This window comes from Myxine glutinosa, chromosome 12, assembly GCF_964187855.1.
Source record: "Myxine glutinosa chromosome 12, kmMyxGlut1.1, whole genome shotgun sequence".
NCBI classification, from domain to species: Eukaryota; Metazoa; Chordata; class Myxini; order Myxiniformes; family Myxinidae; genus Myxine; species Myxine glutinosa.
The window spans coordinates 44,177,485-44,203,438 of NC_136272.1; the positions used below are offsets into that span (position 1 = coordinate 44,177,485).

The 25,954-nt window shown below is 44.7% G+C and overlaps 1 protein-coding gene across 1 annotated transcript in view; it reads right to left on the reverse strand.

The window, feature by feature from the left end:
* G6PD (glucose-6-phosphate dehydrogenase) overlaps nt 1-25,954 on the reverse strand; it is a 37,964-nt gene that overhangs the window by 6,714 nt on the left and 5,296 nt on the right. The window contains exon 2 of the mRNA XM_068132624.2: nt 1,589-1,626. Within this exon, the coding sequence (XP_067988725.2) occupies nt 1,589-1,626 (38 nt within the window). The remainder of the gene's footprint in view (nt 1-1,588; nt 1,627-25,954) is intronic.

Here is a 25,954-nt window from a genome sequence, read left to right on the forward strand (position 1 = left end):
TAGCGTTGTTCCCACATCAACATGAAATTTGGCCACTGTGCTGGCAGTCTCCAAAAAAAAACAAAACAAGAAAGGTGCTCACCCGAAGGACTAGCGTCTTTGAAGGTTTGTGAAAACGCCAATCATACATGTGGGTTGGTACAATATGTCGACTACACCAAAAATAATTATATATTTAACATTGACATTGTCAACAAAGTCGATTGTTCAGGTCGATCAAGATAGCCCTCCTACGAGCCTCGATCTTGTCGAAAAAATTCAATCAGGAAACTTGGGAATACACAAAACTGCAATGTGTATATCCAGCTTCCGGGGCCACATTTAACCACTTCATAAATGCCACAAAAATGCCACAATTATAAACGAGTACAGATCACCGGAGGCCAACTACTCACTACATATCTGCAAACCACATGGAGGCAATGGTAATACTGCATCATGTACAATCAGTCACCACTACCATATAAAATGCTCTGCACACCACAGGCCAAAAATAAATAAATAAACCGTGGCCACAAGGCTCCACAAATCAAAGGCCGCACATGTGCATTTGGGCCTCCTGTGCGTATACCAGCAGCACACGTTAGTGAAAAACAGCAGCACTGTGCAAGCCGAGCGTATGTAGAGATTTAAAAAAAAAAATTTTTTGAGCTGGCGGTACTTATCGGGAAACTATCAATTTCAAAAACAGAATAGCTAGATTTCATCAAATTCACCATTAAGGATAAAATGCAACTCACGTGGATTTCCCCATCAACAGGCCAATCAGGCACATCTAGTCTTTGGCTGATCAACACGTCACATGGGTGTACCTTTGCAGGAGGAAGAATGGATGAAACACTGTCATCCTACTGTTAAATGAAGAACTAGTCTCGCTGGTGAAGGCTAGTGTCAATATTCGTCGGTGGACAGGTAGAACAATGCAGGTCATAAACAGGATGTTAACTGATGTATGATAACCGCAGTGGGAAACGAGATGTTTCTGGAATGAAACCTTCGGAGCGATAAACAAGCGCCCTGTTTGATTTCACCATCATCCTATTGACAGACGTCAACCTACCTGGACTGATTTCACCGACTTGAGAAATCCTCGATGAAAGCGACAAATGGTTTGTTTGTGGCAGCATCGGTAGATCGGTCTCGTTACAACGTGTCCGTTCCCATTGTCAGCTAATGGAAGTTAAACCATTAATGACATTCACATTGCGTCTCCACTGCAATTTGAGGCCAATTAGTACCAAGCTACACTGTAATACTTGCCATCAATACCACGCTTTAGCAACCGACAAGTTGGACTGTCTGGACAAGCAAAACCTGCTAGGGCCTACACTTGGATGGCGAGATGGTCTACACTTGGATGGCGAGATGGTCTACACTTGGATGGCGAGATGGCGAAGAAGATCAGCAGCATTGACGCCGATCCAAAAGGATGTTCTCTCTCAATAAGAGACCGGAGCTTTCATTCCAAGCAACACAAACAGGTTTTTATAAAGTCAAAGGGCAATTCACAAATAAAAAGGTACTTGCACTCTGGATCTCTACAAAAAACATTCCAAGTGTTCTCAAGGTGAGGATGCGCACAACTCACCAAATGGTCGGGTAGATCTTCTTCTTGGCGAGATCTCCCTGCAGACACACACACACACACACCTTGTCAATTTAATTAGAAATTGCATCCAAACTAGAATCAAGGGAAAGGTAAAAACAGCCAAAAGGAACCGTATACACGAAGAGACCCCCAAGAGGCGGAATCCCAAGGGAGTTCCTTAATATGGCACAGGTTCCCTGTCTTCACCAGCAGCACCCCCTTTGATGAATGCAGCACAAATGGCCGCCCTCGACACTCCAAACACACAAAGTGATTTATCGACATGGACATTCCCACACAGCTGTCACACATGCTCCTTTACCCATAGACGCGACCACTGTGTGGTCCCATTGACATGTTCTTTGCAAATGTAAAGGAGAAGAGCAGTATGTGTTTCATTCGGGTAAGCATCTGGTATGTTTATTTATAACAATATCGCACCTTAACAACTCTCAGGTAACACAATGTGGCTAATGATAAAAAGCAGTGCCGAAGGATCAGGGTAGAAAGTGGGAATAAACTACAAAATATGGTGATGCACCACCACACCTATGGTACTCAAAAGGGTGAGGGCCTACCTTTATGCAAGCCCTCCATCCTCCCAACTAATTCGAGTTGGCAATAAAATGGTGCCTCAAACTCACGGTTGCTCCAAACAGTACGAGATGACACTTTCCTTGATCCATCGCCAGCTCGGCGGGCACCACCGGGTCTCTGACCGATTCCCTGGCTCTGAAAGCCACAGCAGGCGACGACTTGCCCTCAGAACCCATGGCTCTTGACGAAGGTACAGATGCTGGAGGTTTCATAAAGGCTTTGCCATCCCACCACGCCCATCCACCAAATAACCATGTCCCTTAGCTCCTAACAACCAAATCCATGCTGCACCAACTGCACGTTGGGGTTTCACGAGCTCACAAAATGCCATTTGCTACAACACCTGTTTACAGCGTTTAGCTTTGGTCCATGCCTCGGACAGTTCCTTAACACACAAGGTTCATCCCAGTGTTATCAAGGTGAGTCCATTACATAACCAGAAATAAGTTGGCTTGAACTTTCCTTTAAATAACAAAACGGAGGAGCTGTTTCTGAGTGCAGTGATGGAAACAAGGAAGGGTATTCCAGATGGTGAAAGAAAAGTGAAAAATCTAAACCATGTTTGGACGATTGCTCTAGGTACAGGCCCTAATGTCGATCAAACTCAGTGAGAACTCAACTGTTTCTTCACAGGAACCAGTGACATGATGCAACTACATTAAAAAGCAGGAGTATCCGCCCGTCGCTGAACTACTCCCTCAGTTTTGAGGCTAGCCCCACCAAACCTTCTGTGATACATTTTGGGGTCCCAGCAGGTGTCTTAAAATTGGTGGGAGGTTTCATGAATTGCTTAATACAATTATGATTTTTGATCGGCACAAAGCGTTCCATAATCAACCCTTTCTTGCCGGCAATTCTTTGCGACAAAATCTTGTGTTCCAAACCCATCTCACTCTGTTCCCACCTTACCCAGTCAAACCCAGCTGCTCCTGGACTCTGTGTCCTCTCCTGACAAGGTGGAGAAGTTTCTGTCAAACCTCGCCTCTTATTCTGCAACTGCACCAGACGGCATCAGCCCACGGGTCCTAAAATCCTGCTCTGCCGTTCTTTCACACCCTCTCTCTGTTCTCTTCACCCTCTCCTTTGCTCAAGGTCATCTGCCAATATCTTGAAAATCAGCAAACATTACTGCTTTGCACAAAAAGGTGCAAAAACAGACCACTCAGGCTGCTCCCAATCATCAACAAGGTCACGGAATCCATAATCGCTTCAGATATCAAATCCTTCCTCTTCTCCAATTGCTTGATCTCTGATCATCATTTTGGATTCAGACCAGGTCATTCTACTCTGGCCATGCTGCTTCTGCTTTCTCAACAATGGATGGAGGTCCTCAATGCCAAACAGGAAATCAGAGCTGTCTCCCTTGACATATCACGTGCCTTTGATACGGTCTGGCACCCCGCCCTGCTCACCAAACTCTCCTCTTATGGTATCCATGTAAATCTCCACGCATGGCTTGCAGACTTCCTCTCTAATCGTAGTCAACGTGTAGCTCTGAATAGAATTCTCTCATCTCCACTTCCTGTCCAGGCTGGAGTTCCTTAAGGCAGTGTTCTGGGCCCTGTGCTATTTCTGGTCTTCATCAATGATACACTACATGACCAAAAGTATGTGGACACCCGAACATCACACATCTCATTCCAAAATCATGGACATTAATATGTAGTTGGTCCCCCCCCCCTTTGCTGCTATAACAGCCTCCAATGTTCTGGGAAGGTTTTCCACTAGATGTTGGACCATTGCTGCGGGGATTTACTTGCATTTAGCTACAAGAGCATTGGTGAGGTCGGGCACTGACGTTGGGTGATTAGGCCTGGCTCGCAGTCGGCGTTCCAATTCATCCCAAAGGTGTTCGATGGGGTTGAGGTCAGGGCTCTGTGCAGGCCAGTCAAGTTCTTACACACTGATCTCGACAAACCATTTCTGTATGGACTTTGCTTTGTGCATGGGGGCATTGTCATGCTGAAATAGGAAAGGGCCTTCCCCAAACTGTTGCCACAACGTTGGAAGCACACAATCGTCTAGAATGTCATTGTCTGCTGCAGCGTTAAGATTTCCCTTCACTGGAACTAAGGGGCCCGAACCATAAAAAACAGCCCCAGACCATTATTCGTCCTCCACCAAACTTTACAGATGGCACTATGCATTCGGGCAGGTAGCGTTCTCCTGGCATCCACCAAACCCAGATTCGTCCATCGGACTGCCAGATGGTGAAGAGCGATTCATCACCCCAGAGAACGCGTTTCCACTGTTCCAGAGTCCAATGGCGGCGAGCTTTACACCACTCCAGCCGACGCTTGGCATTGCGCATGGTGATCTTGGGCTTGTGTGCGACCATGGAAATCCATTTCATAAAGCTCCCGACGAACAGTTGTTGTGCTGACGTTGCTTCCAGAGGCAGTTTGGAACTCGGTAGTGAGTGTTGCAACCGAGGACAGACGATTTTTACTCGCTACGCGCTTCGGCACTCAATGGTCCAGTTCTGTGATCTTGTGTGGCCTATCACTTTGCGGCTGAGCTGTTGTTGCTCCTATACGTTTACACTTCACAATAACAGCACTTACAGTTGACCAGGGCAGCTCGAGCAGGGCAGAAATTTTACAAACTGACTTGTTGGAAAGGTGGCATCCTATGACGGTGCCACGTTGAAAGTCACTGAGCTCTTCAGTATGGCCCATTCTACTGCCAATGTTTGTCTATGGAGATTGCATGGCTGTGTGCTTCATTATATATACCTGTCACAATGGGTGTGGCTGAAACAGCCAAATCCACTAATTAGATGGGGTGTCCGCATACGTTTTCGTCATGTAGTGTATCTCCAACTCTGGAAAATCCTCCATCTCTTTGCTGATGACTCCACTCTCTGCCGTTCCATCTCTCATCCCTCAGATCGGCAGGCAGCAGCCTCTTCACTCTCTGCAGACCTGGATAAAAATCACAAACTGGTCAAACAAGTGGAACATGTCTTTCAATCGTGACAACTCTCACACTCTCACTATGTCTCTCTGAAAAGACCGTCTGGAAAAACCTACCATCTATTTACTCAACAATCCTCTCGAAGAAGATCCTATCAGCCATGACCTTTCCTGGGAAAACCACATTTCCAATCTGGCCTCCAAAGCCAGTCGCCGACTGGGCATCCTCTGGCGTGTGAAGTCCTTCCTTGGCACACCTGAGCTCCTCACCACATACAAAGCTTTCATCCACAGCTTGATTGAGTACTACTCTCCCCTCTGGGCCGGTGCTCCTGCCTCACACCTAGCTCGGCTTCACGCTGTAGAAACCAAAGCTTTCAGAATCATTGGTATATCCCGTGATGAAGCGATTCTGAGGGCCTTTCACTCCCTAACCGCAGGCAGGTTGGCGGTCTGTTTTCTACAGACTCCTCTCCGGCCTCGCTCCCCCTGCTGTCTGTGCTCTGTCTCCCAAATATTCCTTCAGGACGCACAATATCTGCCAGCTACCCTCATCTGGTGAAATTGCCAAAATCAAAACTCGCTGCTCACCTTCACTCTTTCATTCCTCTTTTTCTCCGTCTCTGGAACAAACTCCCACACTCTCTTCAATCCCACTCCTCCCTCCAGATCTTCAAAACAGCTGTTCACCACCATCTCATATCTTCCCCCATCCAAAACTTGATCTTTTCTATCCCCGTTAATACACTCCAAACCCACACCCTTCAAAAATTCCATGTTTTCTTTCCTGAAGGTCCTTGTAGTGTCCATCTTGTTTATCCCGTGTACTCCACCCCAGCCCTCTCTCTTCCACAGATCTCCTGATGTCCCTGTTCCCCACTGTTATTGTGTTTCCCTCTGCCCACGCCCCCCAACACTTATTCTCTCCCACTCCCTTTATTATATTTTCTATGTGTTCGTTCTTATATGAGCCTCGACTGAGTATACAAAAAAAAAAAATCATCTGTATTGGTTTACCTCATGAGTGTTTGTAACATTGTATTTTGTTACATTAATGGCATTGTATTAAGGAAAGTTCCCTCCCCCCCACCCCACCAGTTGGAATGGCAGGCTGTGACATTTATTCACCAGTCGTGGGCAATTATAACAGAAGACTGCTGGAATTATCACCAAGATGGGGCTTCTATCTCTTCTTTGGGAGAATGTGTCTCTTCAATCGTCTTACATCTGCTCGAGGAACTTACGTTCATGGGTTTGGCATTATCAGTTTCGTCCTTTACCACGTGTAGAAGCATTCGCCGTATATACTGTAGACCTTTCCGCCTTGACATCAATTAGTTTGAGACTTTTTGATATTTTTCTGTGATTTTTTAAACCCATTTCCTTCATCATGGCACATAAGAGCCAATCACCCTCCCCAGCCAACACCATCACCATTGTTATCAGTTCTTCATCGTTAAAGGTACTGTACATGGATTTTACAAAGTACTACTCCCATAGTTCTGGTGACAGCCCCACCAAATGTTCTGACATTTTAAAATGTCGGGCTCCCACCTGTGCGGAGCAGGGGTACCTCGCTAGTATCTCTATAATCATGATACAATTTCTGAATAGTGTTAAAATAAACACTAAAAGTTAAGCTGATGAGTAATCTTAATTCGTATACAGCACAAGGCTGCGGGCGTGGCTGTGCCAATGATGCAATGTTCCCTGCTGGTTAACACGGGGATTTGTAATTTGTTTTTCATGGGTCCGGCGATAGCTCACCTACTCAAGCAAGAAGGACACCATAAGGTCTTTAACGTCCACCAATGAATTCTGGCAGAATTCTGCACGTATTACATCCATCTGAGGGATGGCACACACATTGATGAATCAACCTGCCTGTGAAACACCGACATGACAGCTTATAGCTGGGTCGGGATTTGAACCCAGGCAAGACAGCTTAGAGTTGAGTGTACGTCAATCTAGGGCCTAGGCCATACTATCAGCCCACCCAGTGACAAGATGATAAGATTGCAAAAGGCATGTACTTCAGAAAAAAAAGTAGTGCTTCAGAAAGTATTCACACCCCTTGACTTTTTTTCTTCTTCACATTTTGTTGTATTGCAGCCTGAATTTAAAATGGATTAAATTGAGATTTAAAAAATCACTCATCTACACATAATACCTCAATGTCAAAGTTTTATTTTTATTTAGAAAATTTTACAAAATAATTAAAAATGAAGAACAGAAATATCTAATTTACACAAGTATTCAACCCCGAGTCAATACTTCATAGAAGTGCCTTTGGCAGCGATGAAAGCTTCGAGCCTTCCCGAGTATGTCTGGATCAGCTTTGAACTTTTATTCGGGAAGTTTCTCCCATTCTTCCTTGCAAATTTACTCAAGCTCTGTCAAGTTGGATGGGGAATGTCAGTGAACAGCATTTTCAGGTCTTTCCACAGGAATGGGATTAAAGGCTGGGCTTTGGCTGGGCCACTCAAGGACTTTCACGTTCTTGTGCTGAAGCTATTCCAATGTTGCTTTGGCTGTATGCTTGGGGTCATTGTCCTGTTGGAACATAAATCTTCATCGCATTTTAAACTCTTTTGCACTCTGAAGCAGGATCTCCTCAAGGATTTGCCTGTATTTGGCTCTATTCATTGTTACTTCCATCCTTACAAGTCTCCCAGTCCCTGCTGGTGAAAACCATCCCCATAAGATGATGTTGCCACCATGATGCTTCACGGAGGGATGGTGTTAGATCGGTTATGAGGTGTGCTCGGTTTCCGCCAGACATGGTACTTTGCATTCTGGCCAAAGAGTTTAATTTTCGTCTCATCAGACCACAGAATCTTTTGTCTCATGCTCTGAATCTTTCACGTGCCTTTTTGCAAATTCCAGGTGTGCTGTCATGCGCCTTTTTCTCAGGAGTGGCTTCCGTTTGGCCACTCTCCCATAAAACCAAGATCTGTGAAATGCTGCAGAGACTGTTGTCCTTCCGGTAGGTTCTCCCATCTCAGCCAAGGAACTCTGTAGTCCTGTCAGAGTGGTCATTGAGTTATTGGTGAACTCCCTGACCAAGGTCCTTCTTGCCCGATTGCTCAGTTTGGTCAGACATTTATAGCAATGCCATTCTATGGATTAGACCAGCTCAAAATTAAACTTCGCATAAAATTAGCATACCGCGGTGACTGCCTGGCGGTGACAAATGTCACAATTTGTATGAGTACCTTCTTTTTGTTGCATCACATCATTAGAGAACTCCCTCCCACCCCCACCCTCCCCCACCCCGAAAATATTTGGTTGGATGCAGCGATGGAGAATAGTCACAAAGACCTCTCGTTTGCATGATGCCACTTCACACGGCACTGCATTGCCATAAAAGTTTGTAGCAAAACATCAGATCAGATCATCTGATCTCAATCATCTTTTATACTCATCCGGTGGATCCTTTGTTTTCCGAGCACAAAACATTACCAAGTCCCTTGCACTGACAGCAAGCATTGAGTATTGCGCTGCAATACATGTCCCCTATCGGCAGTCTGTCGTCCAGAAAACTGTTGGGGAAATTACCAAAGTTCAAAGTGCCATAACTTTGTCAAAAATGGTCGAAACATCGTGAGGTTCGAACTTGATCTGTAACTTATCATGAGGAAACCATGTACCAAGTTTGAAATCATTAGCATTAAGAGTTTAGAAAAAAGTCCGGAAAACTGTTCTTTGCACGACGGACTGACAGACGGACAGACTGACAGACGGAGGGACGGAGTGCAAACCTATAGTCCCCTCCGGTGTACACCGGTAGGGGACTAATAACAGAGACAGTGGCCAGTGGGACTAGCCACTCTGTTCAGGAGGTATGGTGGGAGGGAGTGGGGGGATTGCAACTCCAGAGGACACAGAGGCAGCTGCTATTACGCAAGCATGTGCACGGACGACTCGCAAATGATCTAACATCACAAATGCAATTTCAGGATTAATGAGGCAATTTAATGTTGTGCAAGCCAGGATTGTGATCGTGCACGTGCAGATGTACACTAAACAGAAACTCTCCAGAAATGTATGAATATACAGTTTTTTTTATTCACAGTGATGTACATAATGAGTGGGGAGGATTGCAGGGAAAGAGACATTTGTTCATCATTCCAACTCGGTGACAATTGCATAATATTTCAACTATTTTGACAGTTTGTTTTGTCACATTCACTGCGTTTATGCCTGGAAAAAATAAATAATGCACGATATACTATATAGCCGTGGCCAAAAATATTGGCACCCTTGCACTTTTTTCAAATAATGCATCATTTATTCCAAAAAATTTGTTGAAATTAAAAAATATTTTGGTATCCACATAATATGTATTTCTTTGGTTTGCAGTGGAACAAAACAAAAAAAGCTGATTTTTTTTTTACCAAACCTTAGCTTATTACACATAGAAATCCTAAAATATCCCAGACAATATTGTCCTGTCTGTGGCCGATGAAGACCAGCCTCAGACGAATAACCGAAAAGAGCTTTAACTCCGAGGCGTACTTTGAACCTTGGCAGGATAGTCTTTGGCGTGCACGGGAAAGGCCCAAAGCCTTTTCTGATCGGGAACACACGGGGTTAATCCGAACCCACAGAACAAAGAAACGAAACAAGACACACAAGTAAAATTCAACAAATTATAAATGTATTTACAGTAATGTAAAAGACAACGAAAGGTGAGGTAAACTAAAATTCCTAGGTTGAGGATCCTCCACTCCGACTCAGATACGAACAAGAGGAAAATAAAAGTAAAAGAAAATAAATAATGTTTATGTTATGCAGCCAATTAGCTCCGGTCTCAACAAGGGCTTGGTGGGCATCACAGGTCCGGTCGGTGGGTGAAATGGCCGTGTGTTGACCTGCTCAAGATGGCGCCGAGCCACGCTTTTACCGTGCCACAAACATGAGGCAATTCGGGCCGGCGGTCTCCTTGCTCTTTCCACTCGGTCCGAAATGCTGCGAGCTCCACGAACCGTCGGCAACACCCCCTCCTCACGATAGAAGTTTGCCACACCGCTCCTTCTCTGCACCATGTCAACACAGGCTCCAAACTCGCTCCACGAGCGCACATGAACGAGCGCCCATCGTCCTCCCACACAAAACCACCAAGCGACCGCCATGATCAAGACCAGGACAAGAGCAAAAGGCAAACGCAACCGTTCTCTTGAAAGCCAGCACAAAAGAGAGAATGCGACTGCCTGCAACAAACGCCAGCACGAAGAGACGAGAGAGAGCAAAAGGCACACAGCCATCCTCGTTGAAAGCCAGCACAAAAGAGACCACGGTGGCGTGACGGCTTCTTTTTCCCTTCAGCTCTCGAATGTTCCACGCTGACGTCACACTCAGTCCAATCACCGAGCGCTACTCAATCATCCCATTGCACCTCCACCAATCACGAAAGCCGGGACGTGGCCTCTTCGTTATGAGTCGTTGGGGGGCGGAGTCTAATCTCTGTTCGGGAATGTTCGGATGATGGAGTTTACTTGCCGATCGGCAAATGCTGTTTCTGTCGGTCCCCGCGGCATTGTGAGCAAATGAGTCCATTGCCTGGCCAGCTGTTTGATATTAACAATAGGAAAAAAAAAATCACAGGGAGGCAGGCACATACAGGGGAATTAAACCTTACAGCCCCTATAATTAATTAGCACAAAACCACCCTCCTTATGGTGACATGCAAACACTCTTAACCTGAACATTTACCCTACTTACAGTATGTCCATCAAGATGGATTTTTCTTCTTCGTGACACTCGGAGCTGAACTTTCCTAATGTATTTCATGCCTACCCCCACAAATGTAACAATATTATTGGCACCTTTTAGAAATAGTTTGAAATAATTAGATTTCAAGCAGGTGATTCTCCTTTACTTTGGAATTGAACTCATCTGTGGTGAGTGAGTTGCAGGTGCCTGCAATATAAAAATTATTCATTCAACGAGTTTGAATAGAGAAAATGAGTCATTCTGCTGTTTTGTGTCACTGTGTGTACCGCAATGAGCATGGAGAAAAGAAAGAAAACCAGAGAATTGTCTGAGGAGGTCAGACACAAGATTGTAGCCAAGCATGGACAATCTCAAGGCTACAAGTCCATCTCCAGAGACCTTGATGTTCCTGCGTGTATGGTACACAATGTTATCAGGAAGTTTAAGGCCCATGGCACTGTAGCCAACCTCCCTGGACATGGCCGCAAGAGAAGACTTGATCGAAGATTGCAGCGAAGGATTGTTCGAATGGTGGAGAAAGCACCTCGATCAACTGCCAAACAGATTCAAGGTGAACTTCAGACACAAGGTACGACGGTTTCAACTCTCACCATCCATCATCAACTCAATGAAAGGGGGTTCTATTGTAGGAGACCCAGGAGGACCCCACTGCTGAGAGAGAGAGAGACATAAGAAAGCCCAACTGGAGTTACCCCCCCCCCCCCCCGCCCCTTCTCACGCCTCCTGCCCCCAAAGCCCTCTCCCTCCCACACTTCTCCCTGCTCTCAAAAGTTGTGGTTGTGTGCTTCCCCTTCTCTCCCCATCTTGTCTTCCGCTCCCTCTTTTTGTATATTTTGTTTGTCTGGTCGATTTGTTTGCGAAATAAATGTTAGCTCTTTCACGAGCCTCGATTCAGTATACAAAAAAAACCAAAAAAAAAAAACCCAAAACACACCTGAACAAGCCAAAATCCTTCTGGGAGGATTTCCTGTGGACAGATGAGACCAACTTAGAGCTTTTTGGTAAAGCACATCATCTCTATGTTTACAGAAAACAAAATGAAGCCTTCAAAAAAAAGAACACCTTCCCTACTATCAAACATGGAGGAGGTTCAGTGATGTTTTGGATTTGCTGTGCTGCCTCTGGCACTGGGTGCCTTGAATTTGTGCATGACATGAAATCAGGAGATTACCAAGGAATTTTGGAGTGCAATGTTCTTCACAGTGTCAGAAAGCTGGGTCTCCGTAAAAGGTCATGGGCCTTGCAGCAGGGCAATTACCCCAAATGCACTTCAAAAAGCACCCAGGAATGGTTCAAGACAAAACGCTGGACTGTTATGAAGTGGCCAGCAATGTGTCCAGATCTAAATCCCATTGAACATCCGTGGGGAGATCTGAAAAAAGTTGGGAAAAGGCACCCGTCAAATCTGGGAGAACTGGAGCAGTTTGCACAAGAAGAGTGGGCCGAACTGCCAGTAGAGAGGTGTAAGAATCTCATTCATGGCTCTAGGAAGCGCTGGACTGCAGTTATTTTGTCCAAAGTCTGTGCTACCAAATATTAAGCCTAGGGTGTCAATAAGTGTCAATGCCATTTCTTTTTATTTTCTGATTTAAAAGGATATATTAAGTTCTGAATCAAAAACAAAGGTTCTGTAATATTAACAGTAAAATAAAGAATTGTGGAGACCAAATACTTTTGTCAATTGCAACTTAATTTTCGAGAAAATTGTGAGTTATTTGAAAAAAGTGCAAGGGCGCCAAATTCTTGCCTCAACTGTATATTTATATATATATATATATATATATATATATATATATATATATATATATATATATATATATATATATATATATATATATATATATATATATATATGGCATTACATCACAGAGTGTGGCATTCCTCGGATGGATGTTAAGTCAGGTGTGCCATCTATTAATATTACTTGGTGGACATTAAAGATCCACAGTGTATTTTGCAGGGTAGGCGAGTTATTGCCGGCATCCTGAACAAATGGCAAATTCCAGATCAAATCAGCTCTGGTGCAACATCAGGCATGGCCAGCCGGTTCGTAAAGGACTCGGGCCAAAAAGGTTCGAGGGACCACACCAAAACATGTTTGGGAATAATTGGGGAGGAGAAACACATCTTTAAGTCTTTTTGAACCCTCTATGAAGTGTGAACCGTGCAACAGAAATACTCAAAGCATTAAATAAACAGTTTCATGTGAGGACGAGAAACAAGAGTTCAAAACCTGCCACTGAACAGTTAGTGTGTTACTCCATCACCATTTTGCAATCCTATTAACCTGTTGCAGAATAGCTGCGTCACCTTTTTGTTTGTCGCGATGGATTCTAGCTCCCTGGTGAAAAGGGCCGGCGGCTTATCTACCTCTGCATGTGTACACACTCATCCAGCACCTTTGAACGTCCACCTGGAATGACTGCATGATGGCACAAACTCTGCTCAACGCCCCTACCACTATAGGGTGGTCAGTCTAGTGGATGTGGATGGTCAGGCTGAAGCACGGCACTGGTTCCGATGGTAAAGGCACCATCCGACACTTTATTTGAACCCGAGGTCAGCATCGTCACGAAGCGAGCACTCACATAAGAATGCCAAGCAAACAAATGGAACAATGTTAGCTTTAACAACATCAAGCAGATAAGCGGTTATCTATCGAGAGTAAAGGGCTGACAGAATGGTCTAGATGTACGCACACTTGTCTCTAAGCTGTCTAGCATGGGTTTGAATCCTGACTCACCTCTAAACTGCCATCCTGATGTTTCACAGGCAGGACGACTCAATGTGTGTGCCGACCCTCTGGATGTTAAACTGGGCGTCCCTTCTGCTGGCATTAGTTGGTGGATGTTAAAGATCCCATGGTGTCCTTTGCAAAAAGAGTAGTCGAGTTATTGCTGGCACCATGAACAAATTCCAGATTCCTACCCTAACCAGCAGAGGGCATTGCACCAGCGGTAACATTGCACCAAGTTAACATATTCAAATACAAGCCTGTTGTCCAATTACACAATGGGCAACATGCTCTGCACGAAATATGAAAGTCTCAAGGTGATGACAGCATAACATCCGAGAAAGACAATGGATCCAGGTCGTCCCACAAAGACGGGCATTTCGAGTGCAAAACCACAAGTAGAGGGGTCAATATACGAAAAAAACTCACCTAACCCCCAAAAAATTGATACAAAAGGTTTTTCAATGGATTCTGGTACCATTGGGCATGCTAAATAACATACTAAAAATCTAGTAACATCTGACTTCCGGAAAGGGGTCATTTTCAAGGTGGCGTCCTTGATGGCCGCCGGGAGCTTAAAATGGCCATATCTCAATTATTATTCAACCTAGAAAGGTGGTTTTGGTGTCTAACCCTAGGTTTTAGGGCCCAAGGAATCCAATTGAATCAATAAAATTATCATCAGTTAATTATTTATTGACAAGTCCAAGATGGCATCCCAAGGTGACATCCTGATCCACTAAAATGGCTGTCGAATAGTAGTCAACCTAGAGAGATTTTTTCAGTGTGTATACCTAGGTTTAAGGCACCCAGGAAATCATCAAAATTACTTAAATAAGCACAAAGTAATCAGGTAATCCAGTAAGCCAGGTTTACCAGCCCATTAGGCATTTGTTGTCTTATACAGTTAGTCGCTATTCACCGTCATCCTCCGACTCCTCTGGAAGAAACTTGTTATGTGGATTGTCACATTCTTCAAGTTGGCACGGTCCACAGGCAGTAGTACATGGTAGTCCATATCGTCTACAAGAGCAGCGGAGTGTCTTGCAGGCAGTGGAGCAGTTACAATGAATGACCTTCAAGAGACTGTCTGGAGCAGCGTTCATTCTTGACATAAGTGGGACAAACTGATTATCCTGCAGGCTCCACCCCCATTTCATGGCATCCATACCCTCTTCTTTTCCCATCCACACCATGATCTGGTAGTACGCTCTATGACAGTGAAGTTTGGTAGCAGATTCAGTTGGGGGCAGACGTTCGGGCGTTACAAAAGACGAAGCAGAGACAGCCTTCTTGCTGAAGGTGTTATATCGCATTGTTGCAAGGGAATCTTTGCACTTGCCACCAAAGAGGATAGCCATTACTCGGCATCCAAGGTCATCGATCACCTCTGTGGTCTGGTTTGGGATGGTGAATGTGTTGGCACAAGACCGAAGGACAGGGTCTCCTTTTACAAGCTTCTGGAAAGCAGTCTTTTTGCCAACATCAAAAATCCGAGAAGTCGTGTCACAACCAGTCATGGCATGGATGAATATCAACCGAGATCACATGTCATGTCCGAGGATTTATTTTAGGCGGTTGATGCCATACACTTTAAAACTGCCATCAGCTTTGGACTTGTCTGATCTGAAATAAGGGCTCTTACTGTCTCCCTGCGCATAGTAAAGGAGTAAGACAAGGAGATCAGTATCTTCTCCAATCAGTGTAGTGGTGTGTAGAAGAGATGCCTCCACTGCAGCCTTTACTATATCTACGTCAGCATCTCCAGGTGCATTGACCACAGTGCAATACCTTTCTCTCAGTTCATCACTTATCATCCCGATCAGTCTCTGTTTATTGATATCTCTTGACAGGACCTCCTCCTTCTTGCCTGAGAACTTTGTCTCAGCAGTGAAGCTGACAATGGGATGAATATTGTGTTCTCTTCTCTGATGCGTGTTGTCTTTAATGGACGGCCCTTCCTCATAGCCATCAAAGACAATGGTCATAGCTGAACCATAATGCTGGATGGTGAAGTCAGCATACGACTGCGCTATTTCACCATAGCTTTCTCCACTCTTCCATGGTATTTTGTGAAGAAGTGAACCTCCATCAAGGACGTGGATCTCCGTTTCTGGTACAGAATCTAGGATGGCATCACTTGCATGATCACAGATTTATTGATTCAATTTGATTCCTTGGGCCCTAAAAGCTAGGGTTAGACACCAAAACCACCTTTCTAGGTTGAATAATAATTGAGATATGGCCATTTTAAGCTCCCGGCGGCCATCTTGGACGCCATCTTGAAAATGACCCCTTTCCGGAAGTCAGATGTTACTAGATTTTTAGTATGTTATTTAGCATGCCCAAAGGTACCAGAATCCATTGAAAAACCTTTTGTATCAATTTCTTTGGGGTTCAACCATAGATTGACCCCTCTAGAGAAAGACATTGCCCGTAATTTGCGTAATAAAAGTAGTTCCCTTACAAGGAACTATGACACAGGAAGAGGTCATTAGGCCCATCAAAGGCTGCGCTACTTTTGCCAACCTATGCTCGTTTGTGAGCTATCTATTTGAAATACTGAACGTTAAGCAAAGAAGCAGCACGTACCATTTTAAAAAGTCTGTTATGACTCTTCTGGGATTCGAACCTCCAACCTCCCAGATTCAGAGCAGACACTCTAATCCATGACATGACTGAGCATGGTAATCCAACATCTTGTTAGCCCGGTCAATATTATACACAGGGTCGAACCCAAAAAGTTTGTATACCCATGATCCCTCTCATGGAAGTACTTGATCATCCACAAAGGAACATCATAGTGAGCTTATAGTTAAAATCAATATTCCCATCTTCAAATGTTCCCATCAGCCTCAGTGTTGACATTGTTTGGCCCTGTATGCTTCACCAAAATAACAATAATGGCATATTGCAGGCACATGTTGTTCAGGGATCAAAATGACCTGCTTTTCTGATTCGAGGCGGGTGACATTTCAAAGCAGCGTGCCTCGATGGACGTATACCAGCACAAGGGAAGGTGAAATTGCAGAGAAATACAAGGAAATTCAATGCAGAAGGTCGCCATTAGGCCCATCAAGCCTGCATGATCATGCCAACATCTCAATACTCCCCCATCCCCACTACAATAATCTTTCACAACCCTTGCAGGTATAACATTCCGTGCATTGAGCACTCTGAGTGAAAGGCACCTGCTTTCTCTTTCTCTTTCTCTCTCTCTGGTAACCATGTTCTTCCTCAGATCTGGTGACCAGAATTGTACACAATATTCCACATGAGGCCTCACTAAATTCCTAGACAGAGCTAACACTCCCTCTTATGATTAACCAGCCGAAAGCACTTGGCGTTGCCCGGGTTCTTTTTGAATGAATTTACTACTATAATTCAGCTTTTACTCGCGGCCGTAGAAGATTGACTACTATAATTCAGCTCAGCTTTTAATTGCGAAATGGGCCCAGCCCAGCCTCGACCGGCCTCGCCACCTAGCCTACAGTCACGTAAAAAAAGTAAGTACACCCCATGTAAAGTTTTGACTTTTTCAACATATTTCAGCATACAGCTATTTGATCTTCATTTCAACAATATTGATAGATAAAGGTGATATAATATAACAAATATCATGAAACATTTACATTTTGTAGTCCATTGTATAATTTAAATAAACATAACTGCAAATTTCGCATGTGGAAAAAGTAAGTACACCCCATGTAAAGTTTTGAGTTTTTCAACATATTTCAACGCACAGCTATTTGATCTTCATTTCAACAATATTGATAGATAAAGGTGATATAATATTACAAATATCATGAAACATTTACATTTTGTAGTCCATTGTATAATTTAAATAAACAAAACTGCAAATTTTGCATGTGGAAAAAGTAAGTACACCCCCACATTTATCACTACTTCAAATACCTAAAATTAGAATCAGGTGCACCAGCTCAGGTGCAAATGATTAGAACATCGTTAGAGAGGATCTTGGAGGAACCTGTCTTATTTAAACCTCAGACATTTAGTTTGGTTTGCTCTTTGTTGTTGAAGTGTGTGGCGTCACCATGCCTAGATCGAAAGAGCTCTCTGAGGCCTTCAGAAAGAAGGTTATAGATGCCTACGAGTCTGGGAAGGGATTTAAAAAGATCTCCAAACAATTTGAAATCAATCATTTGACTGTCCGGAAGATCATCATTCTACAAGTGGAGAAGATTCCAAACAACTGCCAACTTGTTCAGGCCAGGCCGCCCCAGCAAGTTCAGCCCGAGAGCAGACCGCAAGATGCTGAAAGAAGTCTCTAAGAATTCCAGAATGTCATCACGGGACCTACAGGTAGCTCTTGCCACTGTTGATGTCAAAGTGCACGAGTCTACCATTAGAAAGAGGCTGCACAAATTTGATCTACATGGGAGGTGTGCCAGGAGGAAACCTTTGCTGTCCAGAAAGAACATCAGGGCAAGACTAAAGTTTGCCAATGAACACCTAGGCAAAGACCAGCACTTCTGGAGCAATGTGCTCTGGACAGATGAGTCAAAGGTAGAACTATTTGGCCACAGTACCAGAAGACATGTTTGGCGAAAACCAAAGACAGCATTTGACCACAAGAACCTGATACCAACTGTAAAGCATGGTGGTGGAAATATTATGGTTTGGGGCAGCTTTGCTGCATCAGGGCCTGGGCAGCTCACGAACATAGAATCCACTATGAATTCTTCATTGTATCAGAGGGTGCTTGAGGTGAGGCCATCTGTCAGAGTGTTGAAGCTCAACCGAAGGTGGACCTTGCAACATGACAATGACCCTAAACATAACAGTAAATCCACCAAGGAATGGCTGAAAAGAAAGAAATGGAGGGTTCTGGAATGGCCAAGTCAAAGCCCGGATCTGAATCCCATCAAGATGTTGTGGGGGGATTTGAAACGAGCTGTGCATGCTGTGCAACAATGTTTTGTTGAATAACTTATTGCAAAGTCAATTTTTCATTGTTTTTTTGTTCAATTATATCACCTTCATCTATAGATACTGTTTAAATGAAGATCAAATATTGATATGTCCACATATGTTAAAAAGATTTTAAAAACATTTCATGGGGTGTACTGTACTTACTTTATCCACATGCAAAATTTGCATTTATGTTTATTTAAATTATACAATGGACTACAAAATGTAAATGTTTCATGATATTTGTTATATTATATCACCTTTATCTGTCAATATTGTTGAAATGAAGATCAAATAGCTGTATGTTGAAATATGTTGAAAAACTCAAAACTTTACATGGGGTGTACTTACTTTTTCACGTGACTGTATAACCTTCCTGGCACCTGTCCCGACATTTTTTGTTTCAGTGGTTTCCTCCTCTCTTTCACTGTTCAGGAGATTAGCCCGTGCAGACAAGCAAACAAACAAAAACTTTCTTTTATATAAATAGAAGATAATTTATCCCCCTAAAAATACAACCTAAAATCCGATCAACTCTCTATGTATGGTTGACCGCCATTGTGCCATCTGCATACCACCTCCTTTACATCCCCAACATATTACCACACCCAAATCCTTTTCCTGTGCCACATGTACCAACACTGCCCCTTGCATTATGTAATCCCTACTTTAATTGTTTTTTGTTTTTTTTACACAATCCCAGCACCTTACATTTCCTTGTATTGAAATACATCTGCCAATCTTTAGAGCCCAGTCCATTAAATTATCTAGCCTTTCCAGATTCTGACCACCGCTACCCCTCTACTGTCTATCTTACCTCCTCACTTCACGTCGTCTGCAAATTTGAAAAGCTTACTCTTCTCCCCACTAGCCAAATCACTGATGTAAATTACGAATAACAAGGGCAAGAATTGCTTTGCAATACATGTCCCCTACCAATTTTCATGTCAATATCAGAAAACACATCCCTTTGTTTGGGCGGTATATAATGCCGTGTTCGGTGCAGGAAAAAAAATAAATCCGATGTACATACATGCAGCAAAAGCATGTGTAAGGCTTATGAGCATAAATACAATATATTGTGGTGATATACCTGGGATCATTCCAATTGCACTGGGCCATGGACTAACACAGGCCCACCTATGCTGATGAAATGCCTTCTTAAAGTCTAGAAATACTATATCCACTGCACTTCCATCGTCCACTCAATCAGAAACTGCTATATAGAACTCCAACAAAATTTGTAAACATGATCTCCCCTTCGTAAATCTGTGCTGACTTCCATTAATGACTTTGAAATTATTCATGGTTGAATATCTGTTCTTTATCAACATCTTCAACATCTTCGTCCACAACTTTTTGAAATATCATGCTATATACAGTCGTGGCCAAAACTATTGGCACCCTGGCACTTTTTTCAATATACTGGTAACTCACAATTATCTCCAAAAATAAGTTGAAATTGACAAAAGTATTTGGTCTCCACAATTCTTTATTTCACTGTTAATATTACAGAAACTTTGTTTTTGATTCAGAACTTAATATATCCGTTTAAATCAGAAAATAAAAAGAAATGGCATTGACAAAATTATTGACACCCTAGACTTAATATTTGGTAGCACGGCCTTTGGACAAAATAACTGCAGTCAAGCGCTTCCTATAGCCATGAATGAGCTTCCTCCACCTCTCTACTGGCAGTTTGGCCCACTCTTCTTGTGCAAACTGCTCTAATTCTCCAAGATTTGAAGGGTGCTTCTCCCGACAGCTGTTTTCAGATCTCCCCACAGGTGTTCAATGGGATTTAGATCTGGACTAATTGCTGGTCACTTCAGAACAGCCCAGTGTTTTGTCTTGAACCATTCCTGGGTGCTTTTTGAAGTGTGTTTGGGGTCATTGTCCTGCTGCAAGGGCCATGACCTTTTACAAAGACCCAGCTTTCTGACACTGGGTTGAGCATTGCACTCCAAAATGCCTTGGTAATCTCCTGATTTCATGATGCCATGCACACTTTCAAGGAACCCAGTGCCAGAGGCAGCACAGTAACCCCAAAACATCACTGAACCTCCTCCATGTTTAACTGTAGGGAAGGTGTTCTTTACTTTGAAGGTTTCATTTTGTTTTCTGTAAACATAGAGATGATGTGCTTTCCCAAAAAGCTCCAATTTGATCTCATCTGTCCACAGGACATTCTCCCAGGAGGATTTTGGCTTTTTTTTGTTTTGTTTTTTTGTATACAAGATCGAGGCTCGTGAAAGAGCGAACATTAATCACACAGAAAGACAAACCGACACATAAAACATATAACATCGGGAGCGGTAGACAAGATGGGGAGAGAGGGGGAAGGACACAAACACAACATTTGAGAGCAGGGACCGAGAGACATGGAGACATCGAGAGATCTGAGAGAGGGCGAGGGCTTTGGGGGGGGGGGGGCATGGGAAGGGGGCGGTGGGAGAGGTATAAAACATATGGACACTGCCAGGACTTCCAGGAAAGAAGTTGGAATTTCAAACAAGGTGGATCTGGGGTGAATTAGCGGGGGTAGAAAAGATCAAGGTTTTGGATGGGGGAAGATAAGAGATGGTGGTGAACAGCTGTTTTAAAGACCTGGAGGGAGGAGTGGGATTGAAGGGAGTGAGGGAGTTTGTTCCAGAGGCGGGAGAAAAGAGGAATGAATGAAAGAGTGAAGGTGAGCAGAGAGCCGAGATTTCGGCAGTTTAACCATCAGAGGGTTGCTGGCAGATCTTGTGCGACCTGTAGGAATATTTGGGGGACAGAGCACAGAGAGAGCTGGGGGAGCAAGGCCGGAGAGGAGTCGGTAGAAGACAGAAAGACCACCTACCTGCCTGCGGTGAGTGAGTGAAAGTCCCTCAGAGATAGCTTCATCGCGGGAGATTCCAATAATTCCGAAAGCTTTGGTTTCAACAGCGTGAAGCCGAGCTAGGTGTGAGGCAGGAGCACCGGCCCATAGGGGAGAACAGTATTCCATTGAGCTGCGGATGAAAGCCTTGTATGTGGTGAGGAGCTCAGGTGTGCCGAGGAAGGACTTCGCACGACGGAGGATGCCCAGTCGGCGACTGGCTTTGGAGGCCAGCTTGGAAATGTGGTTTTCCCAAGAAAGATCATGGCAGATAGTGAGACCCAAAATCTTGAGCGACAGAACTTCTTGGAGAGGATTGTTGAGAAAGTAGATGGGAGGGTTGTCCAGTCGATCTTTTCGGAGAGACATAGTAAGAGTGTGAGATTTGTCAGGATTGAAAGACATGTTCCACTTGTTTGACCAGTCTGTGATTTTGTCCAGGTCTTCAGAGAGTGAGGAGGCAGCAGACTGCTGATCAGAGGGAAGAGGAATGGAGCGGCAGAGAGTGGAGTCATCAGCAAAGAGATAGAGAGGATTTTCGAGAGAGTCAGAGAGATCATTGATGAAGACCAGAAAAAGCACGGGGCCCAGAACACTGCCTTGGGGAACTCCAGCCTGAACAGGAAGAGGAGATGAGAGAAACCCATTCAGGGCCACACGTTGACGACGACTAGAGAGGAAGTCCGCCAGCCATGCGTGGAGATTTCCATGGATACCAAACGAGGAGAGTTTGGTGAGCAGAGCGGGGTGCCAGACCGTGTCGAAGGCACGTGATATGTCGAGGGAGACAGCTCTAATTTCCTGTTTGGCATTGAGGACCTCCATCCATTGTTGAGACAGCAGAAGCAGCATGTCCAGAGTAGAGTGACCTGGTCTGAAACCAAATTGATGATCAGAGATCAAGCCATTGGAGAAGAGGAAAGATTTCATATCCGAAGCAATGATGGATTCCATGACTTGGCTGATAATTGGGAGAAGGCTGATTGGTCTGTAGTTGCTAGGATCTGTTTTTGCACCTTTTTTGTGCAAAGCGGTGATGTTGGCTGATTTCCAAGCAGATGGCAGTTGACCTTGAGCAAAAGAGAGGGTGAAGAGAACAGAGAGAGGGTGAGATAGAGCAGCAGAGCAGGATTTTAGGACCCGTGGGCTGATGCCGTCGGGTCCAGTTGCAGAATCAGAGTCGAGGGTTGACAGAAACTTTTCCACCTTGTCAGGAGGAAAGCACACGGAGTCCAGGAGCAGCAGGGTACGACTGGGTATGGTGGGTACAGAGAGGGATGGGTTTGGGACACAAGATTTAGAGGCAAACACAGAGTTGAGGCATTCAGCTTTTTCACGTGCGGAGTCAGCTGTGTAGCCGTTTGAGGTAAGGGAGGGGATGGAGGGGGAACAAACACCAGAAACGGATTTGACCAGACGCCACCAGGATTTGGAAGAGGGAGACAGATAAGAGAGTTCGGTCTTGAGAACGGAGAGATATTGTTTCCTGGCTCTCCTGAGGGTGGACACACACTTGTTTCGGGCTTTGTGAAAGGAAATGAGATTTCCTTCCGTTGGATTTGCTTTCCAGGAGAAGAAGGCAAGTTGTTTCTGGGCAACAGCCTCACCACAAGATTCCGTGTACCATGGACGGGAGGAAGGGTATGACAACCGAAGACGAGATGGGATAAATCTGTGCATGAGAGAGAGCAATTTACTTTGGAAGAATTCCCAGGATGAGTTGATGTCAGAGGTGGTAGAGATGGGAGACCAGTCCAGATGATTGATGGCTGCTTGAAGACCGTGCCAGTTGGCCTGAGTGAAATGCCAGACTCGTCGACGCTGAGCAGGCTCCCCGAGGATGGTCAGAGAGATGTCCACTTTAACAAGGACATGATCAGATGATCCGATCGGAGCAGAAGAAGAGCAGCAGACATTTTCAGGGAAGTTAGTCATAACCAAGTCCAGAAGAGAAGATGTTCCGTTGACTGAGATCCGGGTCGGGAAATTGACAGATTGTGTCAGTCCCAGTGAGTCGCAGAAGTCCTTTGCTGAGGAGCCATGGCTGGTGAGAGAGGTACCCACACCCAGCCAACTGGCATGATGACAGTTGAAATCACCACATATGAGGAAGAGAGAGTTGGAATGAGTAGATAGAAGTTGGTCCATATCATCAGACAGCGAGATGTAGATGGAGTCATCACTGTTTGGTGGACGGTACAACACACATATGAACAAGAGGTGGGAGCGAAGGGGAAGCCGTAGCCAGAGGTATTCCTGGGGGTGAGGTGGAGAGAGTGCAGTGCAGAGCGAGTGAGGAAGAGAGTTTTTGATAAAGATAGCAACCCCGCCTCCAGGACGAGGCTCAGGTCTATCATACCGGAGGAGGGAGTAGCCCGGGAGAGATACTATGGAATCAGAGACATCATAAAGGAGGAAAGTTTCTGTTAAGCAGATCACGTCTGGTTTGACAGAAGCAACCTGTATGGAGAGATCAGTTAAGTTTGAACGAAGGCCCCGGATGTTTGAGGTCCATACCGTTAATGAAGAGGAAGGGGGAGCATCAGATACAGAACAGGGGGGAGGAGGGGTAGGGTAAGATGTGGAAGAGGTGGAAGAGGTAGGGAGAGCTGTTGAAGGTGTGTCAGAGATTTCAGAATAGCTCGGAGAAAGGGAAGGATGGGGCGGACAAAAGGTTTGATGGTGATTGGGTGAGCCACAATGAGGTGTTATTTGAGGAGGGGGAAGAGCGAGGCAGAAGGTTGGGGGAGATGGAGGTGAGAGTTTGAAGGGGGAAGAAGCGGGGAGGACGCTTTGAGGAGGGGGAGTGAGAGGGGGGAAATTGAGAAGCAATGAGGGTGGGGAGATTTGAAGGGGAGGGGTGAGGGGGGAGTTTGGGAGGGAAGGGACAAGGGGAGGGATTTGAAAGGGATGGGATATGGGGGAGATTTGGAGGGGAGGGGTGAGGCAGGAGTCTAGGAGGGGAGGGGCGAGGGGGCGTCTTGGCGGGGAGGGGTGAGGGGGTAGTTTAGGAGGGAGGGGACAAGGGGGGAGATTTGAAAGGGATGGGTGATGGGGAAGATTTGGAGGGGAGGGGTGATGGGGAAGATTTGGAGGGGAGGGGTTATGGGGAAGATTTGGAGGGGAGGGGTGAGATTGGATTTTTGAAAGTGTACGATTTATGGGAAACGAACATTTATTGCAAAATGAGTTTCTTGTGACCTTCGAGTTAAAAATACGTTTAAGGACGCTGGATGGAGGATGGAGTGCAGGAGAGTTTAGGGAATGTAGAAAAAAGGCACTATAGGAGATGGATATTTTTTTTGGGATGAATTGATTTGGTGAGCAAGTCGAAAGCAGCCTTTTAAAGAAGAAGAAGAAAAACGTGTTATAAAATATGACGGAATACATAACTTGAGGGGAAAGTGTAAACATTGAAGGTTAATGAGTGAAAACTGTCTGGGGAAATGGGGGAGAAACACGTGGTCGAAGAACGAACGAACGAATAAGAATGAATAAACGAATGAGAACAGAGAAGGAAATGTTTTTTTTTTTGTTTGTTTTTTTTGAGTTGAGATTTACACAAGGAAGTAGGCTATGGGTGAAAAGACTGGGAATACAGAGAACGAAAGTTATTGGATCACAAACGACGGACCGCTGAGAGAAAAACAAAGCCTCAAGGTTGTACAGTGCACACTGTACAAGGCCTCAAGACACGACACGAATTAACACGATTTTCAATACAGGTATGAAAGATTTGCACCGAAAAATCTTCGTCGGGACACAATATACGTACAACACCATAAATAAATACAGTTTTAACGAAAATACAAATGGGAACAATCACTTAACTTCGATTTCAAATCGTTCGCGACGCGGCAAAGGCCTTGCTCGCGACACGGCAAACAGACGATCAATTTATGAAAGATAAACACCGAGAAACAACTAAGTTGCACACAATAACTTCACACACCGAAAGATAAATACAGTTTCGACAAAATACAATTGTGAACAGACTTAACTTCGAAAAACGTGGAGACCGTGTGGAGCTTCGAAAATCCCTCCCACCGTCTCCGAGATCTCGCGAGACCTCCGAGACCTTCAGGTGTGTTTTGGCAAACTCCAGTTGGGCTTTCTCAGCAGTGGGGTCCTCCTGGGTCTCCTACCATAGAACCCCCTTTCATTGAGTTGGCGACGGATGTTCCGAGGGGAAACTGTCATACCTTGTGTCTGAAGGTCAGCTTGAATCTGTTTGGCAGTTGATTGAGGTGCTTTCTCCACCATTCGGACAATCCTTCACTGCAATCTTCGATCAAGTTTTCTCTTGCTACCACGTCCAGGGAGGTTGGCTACCGTGCCATGGGCCTTAAACGTCCTGATAACATTGTGTACGGTGGACACAGGAACATCAAGGTCTCTGGAGATGGACTTGTAGCCTTGAGATTGTCCACGCTTTGCTACAATCTTGTGTCTGACCTCCTCAGACAATTATCTGGTTTTCTTTCTCTTCTCCATGCTCATTGCGGTACACACAGTGATCCAAAAGAGCAGAACGACTCCTTTTCTCCATTCAAACTGGTTGAATGGGCGATTTTTATATTGCAGGCACCTGC